General features: G+C 61.0%; 2 protein-coding genes across 3 annotated transcripts; one reads left to right on the forward strand and one right to left on the reverse strand.

The window, feature by feature from the left end:
• The first annotated feature begins 243 nt into the window (after window positions 1-243).
• On the forward strand, window positions 244-9,675 carry MFSD12 (major facilitator superfamily domain containing 12). 2 transcript variants are annotated; one of them, XM_082621337.1, is made up of 10 exons: window positions 244-651; window positions 4,485-4,695; window positions 6,412-6,550; window positions 6,669-6,851; window positions 7,143-7,235; window positions 7,320-7,412; window positions 7,811-7,981; window positions 8,066-8,160; window positions 9,306-9,436; window positions 9,554-9,675. In XM_082621337.1, the coding sequence occupies exons 1-10, from the start codon at window positions 354-356 to the stop codon at window positions 9,574-9,576; spliced, it is 1,437 nt and encodes a 478-aa protein (XP_082477463.1). In that variant the 5' UTR covers window positions 244-353; the 3' UTR covers window positions 9,577-9,675. The 2 variants fall into 2 exon arrangements, with proteins under 2 accessions (XP_082477463.1, XP_082477462.1); XM_082621336.1 differs by lacking the exon at window positions 9,554-9,675 and having other exon boundaries at window positions 9,306-9,507.
• A 134-nt stretch (window positions 9,676-9,809) lies between these two features.
• On the reverse strand, window positions 9,810-15,395 carry TEKTIP1 (tektin bundle interacting protein 1). Its single transcript, XM_082621338.1, is given in 6 exon segments — window positions 9,810-10,430; window positions 10,433-10,618; window positions 10,621-10,803; window positions 10,933-11,089; window positions 11,095-11,155; window positions 13,373-15,395. Coding segments are annotated over 6 exon segments (882 nt in total). The 5' UTR covers window positions 13,639-15,395; the 3' UTR covers window positions 9,810-10,401.
• Window positions 15,396-15,503: the final 108 nt, after the last annotated feature.

Raw genomic sequence — 15,503 nt, forward strand, 5'->3', positions numbered from 1 at the left:
CCTCCGTGGGAGGGTCCGCAAACCACTGTGAACCCGTCGGGCGCTAGGACCCAGCAGCCCCGTCGGTGCCGGGCGTCGAGGCCGGGCTAACCCCGAGACCACGCCTCTCTTCGTGATGATTGGCTTTCCGTCCCGGTCCGCGGCCCCGATTGGCGGGCGCGGACGCCGCTCCCGGGATTCCCCGCCCCTCCCGAGCTAGTCTCGGGTCCACCGGCTTTGTCGCCGCAAAAGCGTTCGGCGGGGCGGGCGGGGTGGAGGAGGGCAGAGAAGCAGGGAGAGTAGGGCCCGGGCAGCCCGGGCCGGGGGTCCTGTCTGCCGGCGCCGGACGGTCGGGCCGATCCCGGAGCGCCGCCATGGGCCCGGGGCCCCCGGCGGCCGGAGCGGGGGCGCCCCCGCGGCCGCTGTCCCTGGTCGCGCGGCTGAGCTACGCCGTGGGCCACTTCCTCAACGACCTCTGCGCGTCCATGTGGTTCACCTACCTGCTGCTCTACCTGCACTCGGTGCGCGCCTACAGCTCGCGCGGCGCCGGCCTGCTGCTGCTGCTGGGTCAGGTGGCCGACGGGCTGTGCACGCCCCTCGTGGGCTTCGAGGCTGACCGCGCCGCAGGCCGCTGCGCCCGCTTCGGCCCGCGCAAGGCCTGGCACCTGGTCGGTAAGCCTCGGCCCGGGCTCCCCCATCCGACTGCCTGCCTCAGGGCCCGAACCTCCCCCCTCTGTCCCACTGCTCCGTCCTCTCTGATTGCCCAACCCATGAGCCTTCCCATCTGTCTGCTAAACTGCCCAGTACCCCTTCTGTTTGTCTGTCGCATGGCTGCCATCTGACCCGCGGAGCCTCCTCCGTCTGACTGTTCGTGTGATCGTCCAGTGTCACTTCTCTTTGTCTAATCCTCCGGGGCGCCCTGAACCCTCTCTGGGTTGGGTCTACTGCCAGTGCCTCCTCTGTCAGTCTGTCTTGTCTGGCCTGACTTCATCTGTATCAGGGTGCCCACCCAGGACAACTCTTGAGTCAGGCTGCCTAGAGTCCCCTCTGTCTGTCTGTTCCCGCAGTGCACTTTGTGCATCCATCCCCTCGCTCATCTCGGGCAACCTGGCACTTGGTGGCTTTGGGGAGCTGTCCTGGGAACTGGGTTGGGGACCGGGTAAGCCAGAAGGCTCGGGGTTCTGTAACTTGTCCGGCTGATGGGATGGGGGTCTGCAGAGCAGGTAATGGGGTCACCCTCTGTTTGTTATGAGGGAGTTACCTGGACTAGAGGGCTGTTGGTGAGGGGAGGAGGTGGGTCCCACAGGGGCCGGGGCACCCTGCCCGGTGCACACCCATGATAAGGCCCGACTCCTGGCATCCCTTCTCTGCCCGCCTGGACCCTGGGCCCTGAGATTAGCCCTGGCCACTTTGCCTGCTGTTCTTTCGCTGGCAGAAGTACCCGCTGCATCCTGGCTCTTGGGGCATGCCGGGCATTTCAGGAGGCAGAACCAGGAATCCTGCCCGCTTCTGGGAATTCTGGGCTGCAGCTTTCCAGAAACCAGGAGGGCCGGCTGGTATCTCCTTGCCCTTGGGAACAATGACTGAGGAGGCAGTGATTTGCCTTGGCCCTCATGAGGGACATTTTTCCAAGGTACAACAGATCTCCAAGTTGCCTGCAAGTGGCTGGCATTGCTGTGGCCGTGGCTTAGGGGCTGGATTTCAGTTTCTTAGACACTGAGGATGCCCAGGCTGTTTTTGGGTCACATTAGGCTAGCAGCCCGGGTGCGGGGGTGCGGGGGGAGCAGGGAGAGGCACGTGACTCAGACCCTAGACAGAGGTATCCCTCTACGGGCGCGGTTGGGATTGCTTACAGAGCTGAGCCCAAAGTCTCAAATGCAATTTTGTTCGTAATAGTTGGGTAGACCCGTTGACACACAAAAAAGGTAGTTCTTGGGTCAGAGAGATGTAAGGGCTGTTTTCTCTGGGGCAGACAGGTGAGCCCCCTCTAAGGAGATGGAGTCAGCCACAGGTAGGTTTGCCTGGCAGTGGATGCTGCATGTGCAAAGGCCCTGAGGTGGGACCTCGTAACAGCCTGTCTTCCCGTTTTGTAGGTGGGGGTGCTGAGGTTCAGCGACGGTCCCACCTGACCCCAGAGGGAGATGCTGAGTCTCCTTGCAGAGGGGAGTTTAGGGTAGTGGAGGCACCTTTGTCAGTACACTAAAGGCTTTGTGTTTATGCCTTCGGCTTATGATGGGTGCCCCAATCAGATACCAGGGCCTCCACCTGTGCCCTCTCCCTGCATGTGCAGAGATCCAGGAAGATATGTGGAGAGAAGAAGCCAGGGCGGCCCCTTGTGATGCCTGATAAGGTGACTTGAGTGAAGGTCACCTCAGCCACAGTGCTCACTTCTCTTTTTTACCCGAGTCTGTGGGTGGTGGGGACAGACTCATTCTTTCCCTTAACAAGCCCTCGGGGCTCCCCGTCTAGCGCAGAGAGGACCCAGAAAGCCAGACATGGGCACTCCTGTCGGGTCCAGGCTGGGGCAGGTGGGTAGACTGGGCTTCATAGGAAGAAGCAGAGCTCTGGAGGAGGGGACATTAGCTTTGGGGATTTGAAGGACGAATAGGAGTGTGTGTATGTAGGGGAGCATTCCAAGTAGTTGAAACAGCTTTTGCAAAGGTGTGACATCTCATGGCTTTGAAGTTGCTGAGACAGGAAGTGGCTCAAAGAAGTAGGAACTCCCAATTTCACATATTAACTCTTAATTCTCATGCCAATTTTGTGAGGTATTTTTATTAGCTTCCTTTCCTGGAAACAGAGGCCCAGAGAGGCAGTCACTCGCCCAAAGTCCCCTAGCCAGGCAGCCTGGCCCTGACAATGGTTAACGTGGCCTGGGCAGCAGCAGGGTAGAGTCCGTCCGGCTAGGGCAGCACATTCTTCTGACCAGAGTCTACAGTTCCTGTCTGGCCCCGGGGTGGCCTCCAGGCCACCAGGAATCTGCCTGGGGTGCCTCTTCCAGGCACCAGTTCCAGAGAAATACCAAGCGTTGTTTTGGTTTCATTTCCCAGTCCCTGGACTGTTGGGGCGGGCCCTGGGTCTGGGGGATGAGGTCACCTCCGGGGGCCTGGTGGGGAGGAAGGAAGTCTGGCTCCAGGCACTCTGGGATGGGAGGAGAAGGGTGGAGGGCTGGAGGGAAGGAGCATGGCTCAGAGTCCAGCAGGCTGGCCTCGCAGTTCTGCAGCTCACTCAGCGGGCCTCAGTTTCCTCATCAGGAAATGGGGTTAATAATAATATTCACCTCTTTGGGCTGTTTTAAATAGAGGCCACTATTATTATTATTCACTCATTCAAAAGATCTTGATGTGCCAGACTCTGTATTGGGTGCCAGGGACACAGAAGTGACTTGGAGAGACCTGTTACCCACCCCCCAGACAGAGAGACAAAAGAATTCCTGTGTGTGCAAAGGGGTATGAAGGAGAGAAAGCGGGGTTCAGACAGAGGGTGTCAGGGTGGGGAGGGGACTGCTGGTGACTAGGCTGGTCAGGGGGGCTTCTTTGAGGAGGTGGCATTTTAGTTGAGTCCTGGAGGGATGAAGAAGAGTGCGCCTTGCTAAGATGTCATAGGAAAAGCATTCCAGGCAGAGGGGACAGCCTGTGCAAAGGCCCTGGGGCAGGAGGAACAGGGAGGAGGCCCGGGTGGCTGGAGCAGAGTGAGCGAGGGGGAGAGAGGGAGGAGGGGACGGGGCAGGGCGGGTGGTGCAGGCCCCTTTGGGACCTCGGGGAGAACTTGTGCTTGTTCTGAGGTATGAGTGTTTTCCAGGGAGAGGCCCCCTTGTGGGCTGACAGGGACACTAGGACTCCAGAGGGCAGGATGTGGCCCAGCCCCGCCCAGCGTCAACTGGGCCCCCTGACTCCTGGCAGCCCCACGGGATGCCTGGTAGGAGCTGGGAGGAAAAGGCCCCCTCCGTGGGCGAGGTGGGAAGGGGAAGTGACGGGGGTAAGTGGCGCATCTGTGGTGGGCAGTTCCCCAGGGGACCTCCACAGCGCCCTTTCAACCTGCTGCGTGGCCTCAGGCTCGGCTTGTTTCCCCGGCTGTCACCAAGGGGGCAAACTTGGCGAGCCCTGAGCCGGCATGGCAAGGCCCCATTCTTGCCCCCTATCACCTGGCCCTGCCCCTGCATGGTTACAGCATGTGGCCGGCTGTGCATCAGTTCCCCCATCACACACAAGGGGCATAGGGCCTGGACTGGGAGGCCCAGCCCCTCTGTCCTGTTTGGCTGTGTGTCCTCAGGGGGGCCCCAGATCTCTGGGCCTTAGTTCCCCATCTGTCACAGGGCCTGTAAGCCTGGGGAGCCCTGGGCTGCTGACACCCACTCACTGTGTGACTTTGTTGTGTGTGTGTTTGTGGAGGGGGTCTCTAACCTTTTCCACGTCTCGGTTTTGTCCCCACCCGCTCACCTGGGGAGCCCTGGGCCAGTGTGGGAAGGCCCTGCAATGTGCCCTCCCCGCTCTGCTCGTCCACAGGCACCATCTGCGTCCTGCTGTCCTTCCCCTTCATCTTCAGCCCCTGCCTGGGCTGCAAGGCCACCACGCCTGAGTGGGTTGCCCTCCTCTACTACGGGCCTTTCATCGTGATCTTCCAGTTCGGCTGGGCTGCTACACAGATCGCCCACCTCAGCCTCATCCCGGAGCTCGTCACCAACGACCATGAGAAGGTGGAGCTCACGGCTCTCAGGTGCCACCTTCGGGGCAGGGCGGGCAGGCGTGCAAAGAGCAGGCACGGCCGGGGGCCCAGGGCCACCCTCCATGTCTGGGCTCTGCTTGGCTGTGTGGCCCCCAGCGTGGGCATCTGTAAATTAGTGTATTATTCGGCCGTTGCTGTGTAACAAATGAGCACCAAGTTAGCAACTTCAAACAGCACACATTGGCCACCTCCTGGTTTCTGTGGGTCAGGAGTCTGGCTTAGCTTAGCTGGGTTCTCAGCGTTAGTCTTGAGGCTGCAATCAAGGTGTCGGCTAGGGCTGGGGCGTCATCTGAGGCTTGGGGTCCCTCTGCCCTGCTCATGTCATTGTTGGCAGTGTTTGTCTTCTTATAGATTTAGAAGTCTTGGGGGTTGGGACTTCCCTGGCAGTCCAGTGGTTAAGACTCTGAGCTTCCACTGCAGGGGGTGTGGATTCGATCCCTGGTCGGGGAACTAAGATCCTGCATGCTGCATGGCACGGCCAAAAAAAGAAGTCGTAGGGGCTTGCTGCTTCTTTGAGGCCAGCACGAGTCTCTCATCTCAGGGATGGTGTAAGCCCACTTTCTGAGGGTCGCCTGATTAGGTCAGGCCCACTCAGGATAATCTCCCTTACTTACATCCACAAAATCCCTTTACCTTTGCCACAGACAGTTACCTAACACGGGCTTGACAACCCATCACATTCACACATCCCGTTCCCCAAGGGGAGGGGGGTGGGGGGGCAGGCCATGGGTATGTCTGAACCATCTTAGAATCCCGCCTCCCACACGTGGGTACAGCTGGCGCCCAGCGCATCCGTTGACTTGCTTGAGGTGCTGAAGGAGGTGATTGTGCATGTGACGGTAGCAGGAGCACTTATGGAATGCTTGCTGTGGGCTGGGCACAGTTCCGAGCCCATCACGCAGAAGATCTTGAATTCTCACAAGCCTGAGAGGTTGTCATGTGCCCAGGGACAGGGTTGGAGCAGAGTGGGGCCTGTGCAGTGGGAACAGGGATCAGGAGATGACAGTTCTCTGCAGGAGGAACGTCATGCATGAAGGTGGCCGTGCGGGCATAAGCGCTCGTCATGAGGGCCCTGCCCGTCTGAGCCCAGTTCCTCATTATGGCCAAGAGCTGCGGGCAGGGGTTGCTCAATGCCTGGGGCCCCCGAGGGCCCCAGCTGAGGGGGACAGGCTGGGCCCGGTAGAGGCCAAGCTCTGGGCGCTTTCTACCCGCAAGTACTTTACCGCCTGCCTCGTGTCGTCTTCGCCTTGACCTCTGCGGGTGTTCTTGTTCTCACTTTCAGAAAGGAAAATGGACTCCTGGTGAGATCCAGAGGCTCCTTGCCCCGGCCGAGGTCCTAGGCCTTTAGACCATGGAGCCCTTGCCCAGCTGAAGCCCAGGATTTCTGGGTATCTTGGGTTCTTGGGTTCTCAGGCTTCTGGGTTGCAGGCCTGACTCGGCCCTGCTTTGCTAAGTCTCTACATTCAGGCCCCAGGCAGACGGGACCTCATGGAGGGGTCTTGGGCCAGAGAAATCAGATACGTGCAGGCTGGGGAAACTGAGGCCAGCAGAGGCTTTCCTGGGCTACCCAGTGTGTTGGTGGCTGAAATCACCTGGCCGGGGGTTCCCCAGATGCCACAAGCAGCTCTGACTGTACACCTGCCTGGGGAGGAAGTGGTCGCCTGGCTCCCGGGCTGCCCTGCTGAGGCTTCGCCTGTGCCCCGGCAGGTACGCCTTCACCGTGGTGGCCAGCATCACCGTCTATGGGGCTGCCTGGCTTCTGCTCCACCTGCAGGGCTCTCCCCACATGGGGTCCACCCAGGATGTCTATGACCAGCTGGGGGTCCAAGATGTGCCGGTGTTCCGGGTGAGCTGGGGCCCGGGGTGGGCCAAGGCTGGCTGCTGCCCGGGTTGGACAACCCCAAGGCCCAGAACTCAGGGCTTGGGCCGAGTCGCTGCTGACCCCTCTCCTGCCCGGTCCCCAGAACCTCTCGCTGTTGGTGGTGGGCGTTGGAGCTGTCTTCTCACTGCTGTTCCACCTGGGCACCAGGGAGGGGCGCCGGCGGCAGGTGGAGGAGCCAGATGAACACAGCCCCCTGTTGGCCCCTGCAACTGCCCGGCCCTTGCTGCTCTGGAAACACTGGCTTCGGGAGCCAGCCTTTTATCAGGTACGTCATAGGGGCAGAGGGTGTTGGAGTTGATGCCCCTCTCCCACCAGGCCCTTACTCTGTGCGGCTGCAGGCAGGGATGGCAGACGTTGGAGCAAACGTAGCCCCTTCTCCAGTCACACCCAGGGCAGACATTACTAATCAGTCACTGCTCTCTTCTGCACCTGACCAGCTAGGCAGTCACTACTAATGGATCAGGTGCCAGCTGCAGGGTTACTCGCGTGGGCCCCCAGTGCTCCCCGCTTATGGGAGTGGAGGAGGGCCCCCTCTGACCCGTCCCTCTGTTTACAGGTGGGCTTGCTGTACATGAGCACAAGGCTCATTGTGAACCTGTCCCAGACATACATGGCCATGTACCTCACCTACTCCCTCAACCTGCCTAAGGTGAGCCGGCCGGGTGGTGGGGGTGCAGGGCCCCGAGCCTGATGAGCCACTCCTGACACGCCTGTGCCCGCTCTGCCCCGACAGAAGTTCATCGCCACCATCCCGTTGGTGATGTACCTCAGCGGCTTCCTCTCCTCCTTCCTTCTGAAGCCCGTCAACAAGTGCATCGGGAGGAATGTGAGTGGGCCAGGCAGAGGGCAGGGTGCCTTGCGGAACCTGGGCGACTCCAGACCATGGCCCAGCGTGGGAGCCAGAGGGTGGCCGGCGTGACTGAGGAACTGAATGCTTCATTTTGTTTCCTTTTAATTGAGTTGCGTTGAGACCCAAGTAGCCGCCCACCTCTAGTGGCAGCCGTAACAGACAGCACAGCCCTAGAACATCTGCTCTATGGTGCTTGGAGCACCTCTGAGGCTCAGAATCTCAGAATCCTCTGAGGGCAGAGCTGGGGGCTCCTTAGGGATAACCCAACTCAAACCCCGCTTTGCTGGGGGCCGGACTGAAGATCAGAAAGGGCAAGTGCCAGGCTCAGGGCTGCCCGGCGAGGCAGGCCTGACGCCAGGCCGGGCTCTCTGCAGATGACCTACTTTGTGGGCCTCCTGGTGATCCTGGCCTTCGCAGCCTGGGTGGCACTGGCAGATGAGCTGGGTGTGGCTGTGTATGTGGTGGCTGTGCTGCTAGGCATGGGCTGTGCCACCATCCTCGTCACCTCGCTGGCCATGACGGCTGACCTCATTGGCCCCCACACGGTAGGGCTGCTGAGCCGGTCTGGGTTGGGGTTGGGGACCAGGGCCGAGGCCTGGGATGCTGACCCCCTGCCCGTGTCCCCCCAGCACAGCGGAGCCTTCGTGTATGGCGCCATGAGCTTCTCGGACAAGGTGGCCAATGGGCTGGCAGTCATGGCCATCCAGAGCCTGCACCCCTGCTCGTGAGTACCCCCGTCCATTCGTTCTCGCGTTTAATGAGCTGTGCTGAGGCCATGCTGTGCCCCAGGCGCTGCCCCACGTCTGCTAATGAGAACAGAAGACCCCGCCCTTGTGGCCTCACAGCCAGGGAGACCGGGTTATTCCCCACCTCGAGCGCCCATTTATTTACTGAGCCGACAGTCTGTCCTGGGCCAGGTGCTGAGGACACACAGATGGATCGGGGGGATGTGAGCGGACAGGGCAGAGGGAGAGCCTGGAATCCCTGTAATTCAGACCCTCAGAACCTAGGGTTCCAGCCCCAGATGGTTCTAGACCTGAGTTTGCACCCTGTAGAAGCCCAGGATTTGGGAATGAAAGCTGGCCTAGTCCTCTGTCCTCGTGGAGCTGGGGACAACACGAGCCACATGAATGATCTCATGAATAAATGTGTACAAAGGGTGTGAAGGACACCGCTTGGGGAGGCCTGACTGGGGCAAGAAGTCAGGAAGGGCTGCCTTGAGGTGACATGGGACCCGAGACCTGGAGGACGTCAGGGAGTTCTAGGCATATGGGGAGGAAGAGCCTTGTGCAAAGGCCCCGGGGCAGGGCTGGGCCTGGCATGGTGGAAGGACAGCAACGAGGCCCTTGGGGCTGGAGTAGAGTGAGCGAGGTGGGGAGAGGGAGGAGGGGAGGTTAGGGAGGGGATGGGTCGTGCAGGGCCTTGTGGGCCACAAGGAGGACTTGGGTTTTCGCCCCAAGGGAGGTGGGACCCTGGAGGGCTGTGAGCAGAGGGGGTGGGGCCTGACTCAGGTGCTCACTGGCGCCCTCTGGTGGCTACTTCGGGGAGGACAGACAGGGAAGGGAGGGCGGGAACAGGGAGGGGACTAGGATGGTGGGGGGCAGGTGGTGACGGGGCTGGATCCTGAGGGAGGAGAAATGGGCAGTCCGGGGTAGACTTGGAAGGCAGAGCTGACCTTACTGACTGAAGTATCAGCTGTTGGAGGGGAGGAGGGGGTTGAGGGCAACCACCTGGTCCTGGTCTGAGTGCGGGGAAAGATGGGGTGCCCCGGCTGAGATGGGAGGAGCAGGAGGTCCAGGATGGGGCTGGAAGGTACGGACAGGCGGACAGGCGCCTGCTCACCCTCTTCTGCCCTTCCCTCGCCCCCAGCTCAGAGCTCTGCTGCAAAGCCTGCGTGGCCTTCTACCACTGGGTGATGGTGGCCGTGACGGGCGGCGTGGGCGTGGCCGCCACCCTGGCTCTGTGCTGTCTCCTGGTCTGGCCCGTCCGCCTTCGGAGCTGTGAGTTGCAGGCCCCGCCACCCCACAAAAGCCCCAAACCAGCCATGGGTGTGTAGGTCTGGGCCAGGACAGGCCCCGCTCTCCCTAACCCCACTTCCACCCCCTTCTCTCTTGCAGGGGACCCTGGAGCCCAACCCTGACACTGCCCCATGGTCCCTTACCCTCTGTAAATTAACCGCGACTGTGAACGCTCGCTGCCCAACGGGGCCTGCAGTGGCCCCTTTGCTGCTCTGATCCCACTCCTGCGTCTGTTCCATCCCTGCCTGGCTGCGGGGTCGGGTGGGGCTTGGTGGGCGCGGTCAGGATGGGCAGGATACCAGCAGCTTATCCCCGCTAGGGCGGGGACACCGAGCTAGGCCCTCTGGTATTCAGGGGCTGGTGGGGTCCTTGTGGGTCTGGGGTACCCCAATCCCAACTCTAACCCACCCCCAGCTGTCTGGATGATTCGGGGTACCCTGTGTCATGTGGGGGCCGGATGTGAGGCTCCTGGGCGCAGGGCCTGCCCCAAGCTCAGCCCCGGCCAGCCTAGGGTTTCCCGGGTGCTGCTCCCGGGTGCCGCCAGGCCCTGGAGGACAGAGCCATTGCTGAGCCTGCCAGGAGCCCCAGCCTCGGGGTTAGGGGGCTGGGCCCAGACCCTGGCCGTGGCGATGGTGAGGCTCAGCATGCCGGGCCGGGGGCCCGAGTGCGGCTCCCTGTGCCCAGGCCACTGCTGACAGTGAATAAAGAGCCGCCTGGGGCCAGGACTGTGCCTTGGCCTGGGGCCTGGGGTAGGGGGAGCCGAGGGCAGGAGAGGTCGTCTGTCTGACTCTGCCCTGGAGCTTGGTCACCAGGGTCCTGGTTCAGAGCTCCCTTCATCTGGCTGCCTGACCTCCCCAGGCCCCGGCCCCAGAGGTGGACAGACGCCTTGCGGGTGGGGAGAGGCACCGGGTCCCTGAAGAGCCACACCGGGCAGCATGAGATCTTTATCAGTGACTGGGCGTGTAGACCGGCGGGGCTGCTGGTTGGTGGAGGGGCAGCAGGGTTCCAGGTCCCACTGCCGGTAGTTCTGGGTGGTGTAGCGCGGGCGCTGGGGCGCCGACAGGTATGGCACGTAGCCAGACACCCACCACAGCGGCTCGACCCCGAATTGGTGCCTGTGGATCACTGGGGGGCCAGGACCTGGGTCACTGGCTGGCCCCGCCTCCTGGCCCCGGGCGTCTCACCGCCAGCCCCTGGGTCGCCTGCCCCTGGCCCAGGCTCACCGTACTCCTCGTCCTGGATGGGTTTGTTTTTCCACAGCACACTCCCGTACTGCGCGCGGGGGCCCCTGTACTGCGCGGGGATGATGGGGTCATACGAGGCGGTCTCCCAGAGACGCTGGGTGTAGGCTGCGGGGTAGGGGTCAGAGGTCATCTCTGCACCTGTGGGCCTCACCCTCCCCTCCCTCACCCTCCCCTCAAGGCGAGCCTGGTGTCCGGGCGGGTGGGGCTGGGGGCCTGCGGGGGCTGGGCACTCACCCAAGGGCATGCTGCGCTCCCAGGGGCTGTGGCATCCGTGCCTGCTGGCGTAAGCCTCGAAGTGCGGGCTATCCAGAGCCCGAGGGAGCGTGTTCCAGGCTTCTCGGGAGTCCGAGTTTGTCAGGCCCGTGTACCACAGCTGGCCGGCCGCGTCGCGTCCCAGCGCATTGCCTGCTTGATGGCCAGCGTCTGGCGGAGCCCCTCCTGGGACAGGTAGTCATCGCTGAGGGCGGGGGTGGGAGGAGAGAGACTGAGCTTTCAGCCCCCCTGCCCTCCCCGGGCCTCTTCATCCCCATCGCCAGCACTGAGGGTGCAGAATGCAGAAGCCTGGCCCAACGTGCAGGGGGCCTTGTCTGTCCTTCAGTACTGGACACCCTCCCACCCAGGCTGGCAGAGGGTGGGAGGCTGACCCCTTGTAGCCCCTCCTCTCTGCCACATCTTCCCCAACCCCCAGGACCTCCTAAACATTTCATCTTTTCTTGCCTCTACTAAGTCCTTTGCCCGGCCTCCCAGACCTGCAGGCCCTTTCCTCCAGGAAGCCCCCCTGGCCTGGAGGTGCACCAGGAGGATGTGGTCTCAGCTGTGTCTGAGTGAGTGGCGCAGGTTTCACTGTCATTGGTCTGGCCTGGGAGCCGTGGGTTGGGGACACTGGGAAAGTGTGTGGGGAGCCCAGGCTCCCAGGGAGACCTTCGGGGAACCCTTGTGCCATCACCACCCGCCCAGCCATCGGGGCCAGCGGGGAGTGAAGGCAAGCTCACATTTAAAGGAGAAACTATTGCAGCTACACAGGAGTGCCTGTTCTGGGGGCCTCTGTTGCCAGAGCCCATTCCAGGCTGAGAGCATCAGGAGGGCTCCCCTGAGGAGGTGGCAGTGATGTGAGGAGGAACCCACTTGTGCAAAGGCCCTGGGGCAGCAGGGATGGTGTAAGGAACAGAGGCTGGCAGAGCAAAGAGGGAAGTGGAAATATGCTAACGATGGCAAAAATCAAACCCCAACGAGATACCATCAAAACTAAAGCTATCCTTCGGGAACACCCTCGCAGCACCACTGCCCAAGAGACAGACATGGGCATGTGCTTTGACCTGGCGAGCTCGCTCCAGGGAGATGCCCCAGGGAAGGAGCCTGTGGTCCCAAGATGGTCCAAGCAGGGCTGCTGATAAAACGTTCTCCCCTGTGCCTGCTTGGAGTTCCCATTCCACACGGAAAACCAGAAACCCACATGTTTCATAAGAGGTGGGCTCAGCCTGGTCAGTTCCAGGAAGTGGCCGCAGGCTGGTTTGCCACTTACAGGGAGGGGAGTTTAGGGACCGTCTGGCAGGCCCCACTCTTTTGAACTACAAAATGAACCAAAACTACAAAATGCACCTGGCTTGTAAAAAGGAATTAAAACAGTCAACACACAATGAAAAGCGAGTCTCTGTGTCAATTACACCTCAAAAAAACTAATAAAAGAACATCGCGTTATGGCTGAAAAACATTTTTTTTCTCATAATAAATGAATGCCTTTTTGATCTAGAATCAAGAAATCTAATGGCACTTAAATAAATAAAACTATTGGAAAAAGCAGTGAGTCTCCCTGACCTAGCTGCCAGTCCCCTCGACCGGGGCTGCCACTCTTACTGGTTTCTGCTTCATTCCAGAAGCAGTGTGTATGCACGAGCTATTCCATCCCATCACACACCTGTGGGAACCTGCTTCTATCGTGGTGGCACAGCTTTTTTTTTTTTTTACTTAATTTTCTTGGAAATGCAGCAGCACCAAGGGCACTGACTTGCCTTTTCTGTAAAGCAGCATGGTAACCCATTATAGTTTATTAACGCTTATTAATGGATCCTCTAATGGGTTGAACGTGTCCCCCCAGTTCACGTCCACCCGGAATCTCAGAACATGACCTTACTTGGAAATAGGGTCTTAGCAGATGTAACTCAAGACAGGGTCATGCCGGGTCAGGGAGGCCCTAATGCAACCCTAATGCAGAGCCCTGGTGAGGCCAGGGTATCTGCACGGTCAAGGGAGAAGGTCACGAGACAAGGGACGCCACGGACTACCAGCACCCCCAGAAGCCAGGAGGGACACGGGGCAGATGCTCCCTCACGGCCTCAGAAGGCCCCAGCCCTGCTGACACCTTGGTCTTGGGGCTCCTGGCCCCCAGAGCTGGGAGAGGTAAATTCTGTGCTCGAGGCCGCCCCCTTGTGGGGTTGTTCCAGCAGCGCAGGGCTCCCGGGAGCCTATCTGCTCTGCTGGCTGGCTGTGTGTGTGTCCTGCATGCGTGAACCATCACGTGTGACCTGTGTGTACTCCTGCCAGGTCCCAAGCCTGGTGCAGGTAGGTGGGGAGGGTGCAGGGAGCAGGTGCAGCACCCACGTGCCTTTATGGAGAATGAATGACGCTGGTGGGAAGCAAACCCAAAGAAGGCAGTGCAGGGGCAGGACGTGCTCACCTGTAGAGAGATGCCGGGCGGTTCACTTCCAGGGTCCCCCGGGGGACGTAGGGCCGGGCAGCCTCCTGCCTCAGGGTCTGCATGTCTGCCTTGGGGTGCCCGGGGGCTCCTGCCTCCAAGGCCTGCGGGGCCATTGCTGACAGCGACAAAGGCAACCCGGTGTCCTGGCAACAGCTGGGTCTGCTGGCCACCATCCAGGCCACTGCCTCTCCCCCAGCTGAGGGGCCGAGCCGGGAGAGCAGAGGCTGGAGGAGGCCGGCGCTCATCTGGGTAGGGCCGGCCTGGGGCTCAGCCCTCCCACTTCTTCTCTGCCCCCGCAACACAGCCGCATGGGGGCCTCCGAACCCAATGAAGCTTCTAAATTTCCTTTCCACCACCTCAACCCTACCCTTCCAGGTGCTCAGGCCAGCAGCCCTGCAGCTCCCAGGTCCTCCCTTCTCACCCCACCCCCGTCCAGTCCTTCATCTGTTTCCAAAATACATCCAGCGCGAGAATCTGCACACGCGTGTTCACAGCGGCATGATCCACAACAGCCAAAGAGCGGAAGCAACCCAAATGCCCACCAACCGCAGAACAGAAGCCAAAACAGGGTCCTTCCACACACTGGAATGTTAGCCATGAAAAGGGGTGACGCGCCAACACAACCTTGAGAACACGGAGCTCAGTGAGAGAAGCCAGACACAAAAGTGACTGATTCCATTGATGGGAAACGTTCAGAACAGGCAAATCCGCAGACACAGAGGGTGGATTCGTGGTTGTCAGGGGCTGGAAGGGGGATGGGGCTTCTTTTGGGGGTGATGGAAGGTTCTGGAATTAGATGGTGGTGGCCAGCATAACATAGTAAATATACCAAAAACCACAGGATTGTACACCTTAAAATGTTACACACATTTTACTACACGTTAAAAAATTCACAAGAAATCCAGAACCTGCCTGCCTTTCACCATTTCCACCTGCTTGTGGCCGCAGTCCTGTCATTGCCTGCCCGGGCAGGGCGTCCTCCCTGGTCTCTGCGCCCCTGCCCACCTGTTTCCAGGTCTCCACACCAAGGGGAAGGGTCTCCCTTCCCCTCTCTGCCCACAGCCCTCCAGGATCCTACCCTCCCTCCTGGGGTAAAAGCCCAAGTCCTCCCCAAGGCCCTGCACGACCTGCCCCATCCCCTCCCTGCCCTCCCCTCCTCCCTCTTGCTCCCTCTGCTCCAGACACAGGGGCCTCCTGGCTGTTCCTCCAGCTCACCAGGCACAGTCCTGTCCCAGGGCCTTTGCACAGGTCCACAGCGTGGAGCACCAGCTCTGCCCGGGTGTGTCCGTGCCCCCTCAGGCCCCTGCTGACACATCAGCCCTAGGCTCAAGCTGCCCTCTCCCAAGGCCCACGCCACCCTTCACACCGTGACGGCCACATGCACTTACACTCTGTCGTCCACTCCCTGACACACAGAAGCTCCTCAAGGGCAGGTCTGGGCTCTGGCCTCCCTTGTCCCTGGCTGCCCAGGACGGGGATCTTCCCCGGGCTTGCGGGGAGGGCCTGGGGTGCGCCACCAGTTGTGGGCAGCTGCTCACTGCAGAGGGCCTCACCTCTCTTTCCTTCTCAAGACCCCTGGGGCCCCCGGGCCCACAGGCCCACCCAGTGTCACAACCCCTCTGGTCCAGGCTGCTTTCCTCCCTGGGGCCTCCTGCCCCCCCCCTTCTCCGCTCCTTCCTGGAAGCCGCTTTGTCTCCCCTGCCTCACCCTTGGCTGTCGCTGTCACTAATTCCCTTCTCCTCTGCCAGTCGAGGAGCAATGGAAACGAATCCTGCCGCACCACACCTGGCCCTCCCCACGCACAGGGTGCTGGGCCGGCAGTGTCCCCACTGGCCCTGGAAGCCCATCTGTCAGGCAGAGGTGCCACCCCCTCTACCCCGGGCCAGGCCTCACTATGTGCTCAGACCACCACCCCCGGGCCCACCCTCCACTTCCCAACAGAACCAGCCTGGCTGCAAGGACTGGCCTGGATCACGGGGCCATGAATTCAGGGACCCCGGCACGCCCTGCTGACCGCCTCTGAGTGGCCCCCGCAGCCTCTCCCCCAGAGCCAGCCACTCCCCACCGGTTTGTGACATTCAGGCCGCTCTGGGGTCCCAGTGTGTGCAGA

Source organism: Mesoplodon mirus (assembly GCF_964341445.2).
Source record: "Mesoplodon mirus genome assembly, chromosome: 5".
Classification (NCBI taxonomy): Eukaryota; Metazoa; Chordata; class Mammalia; order Artiodactyla; family Ziphiidae; genus Mesoplodon; species Mesoplodon mirus.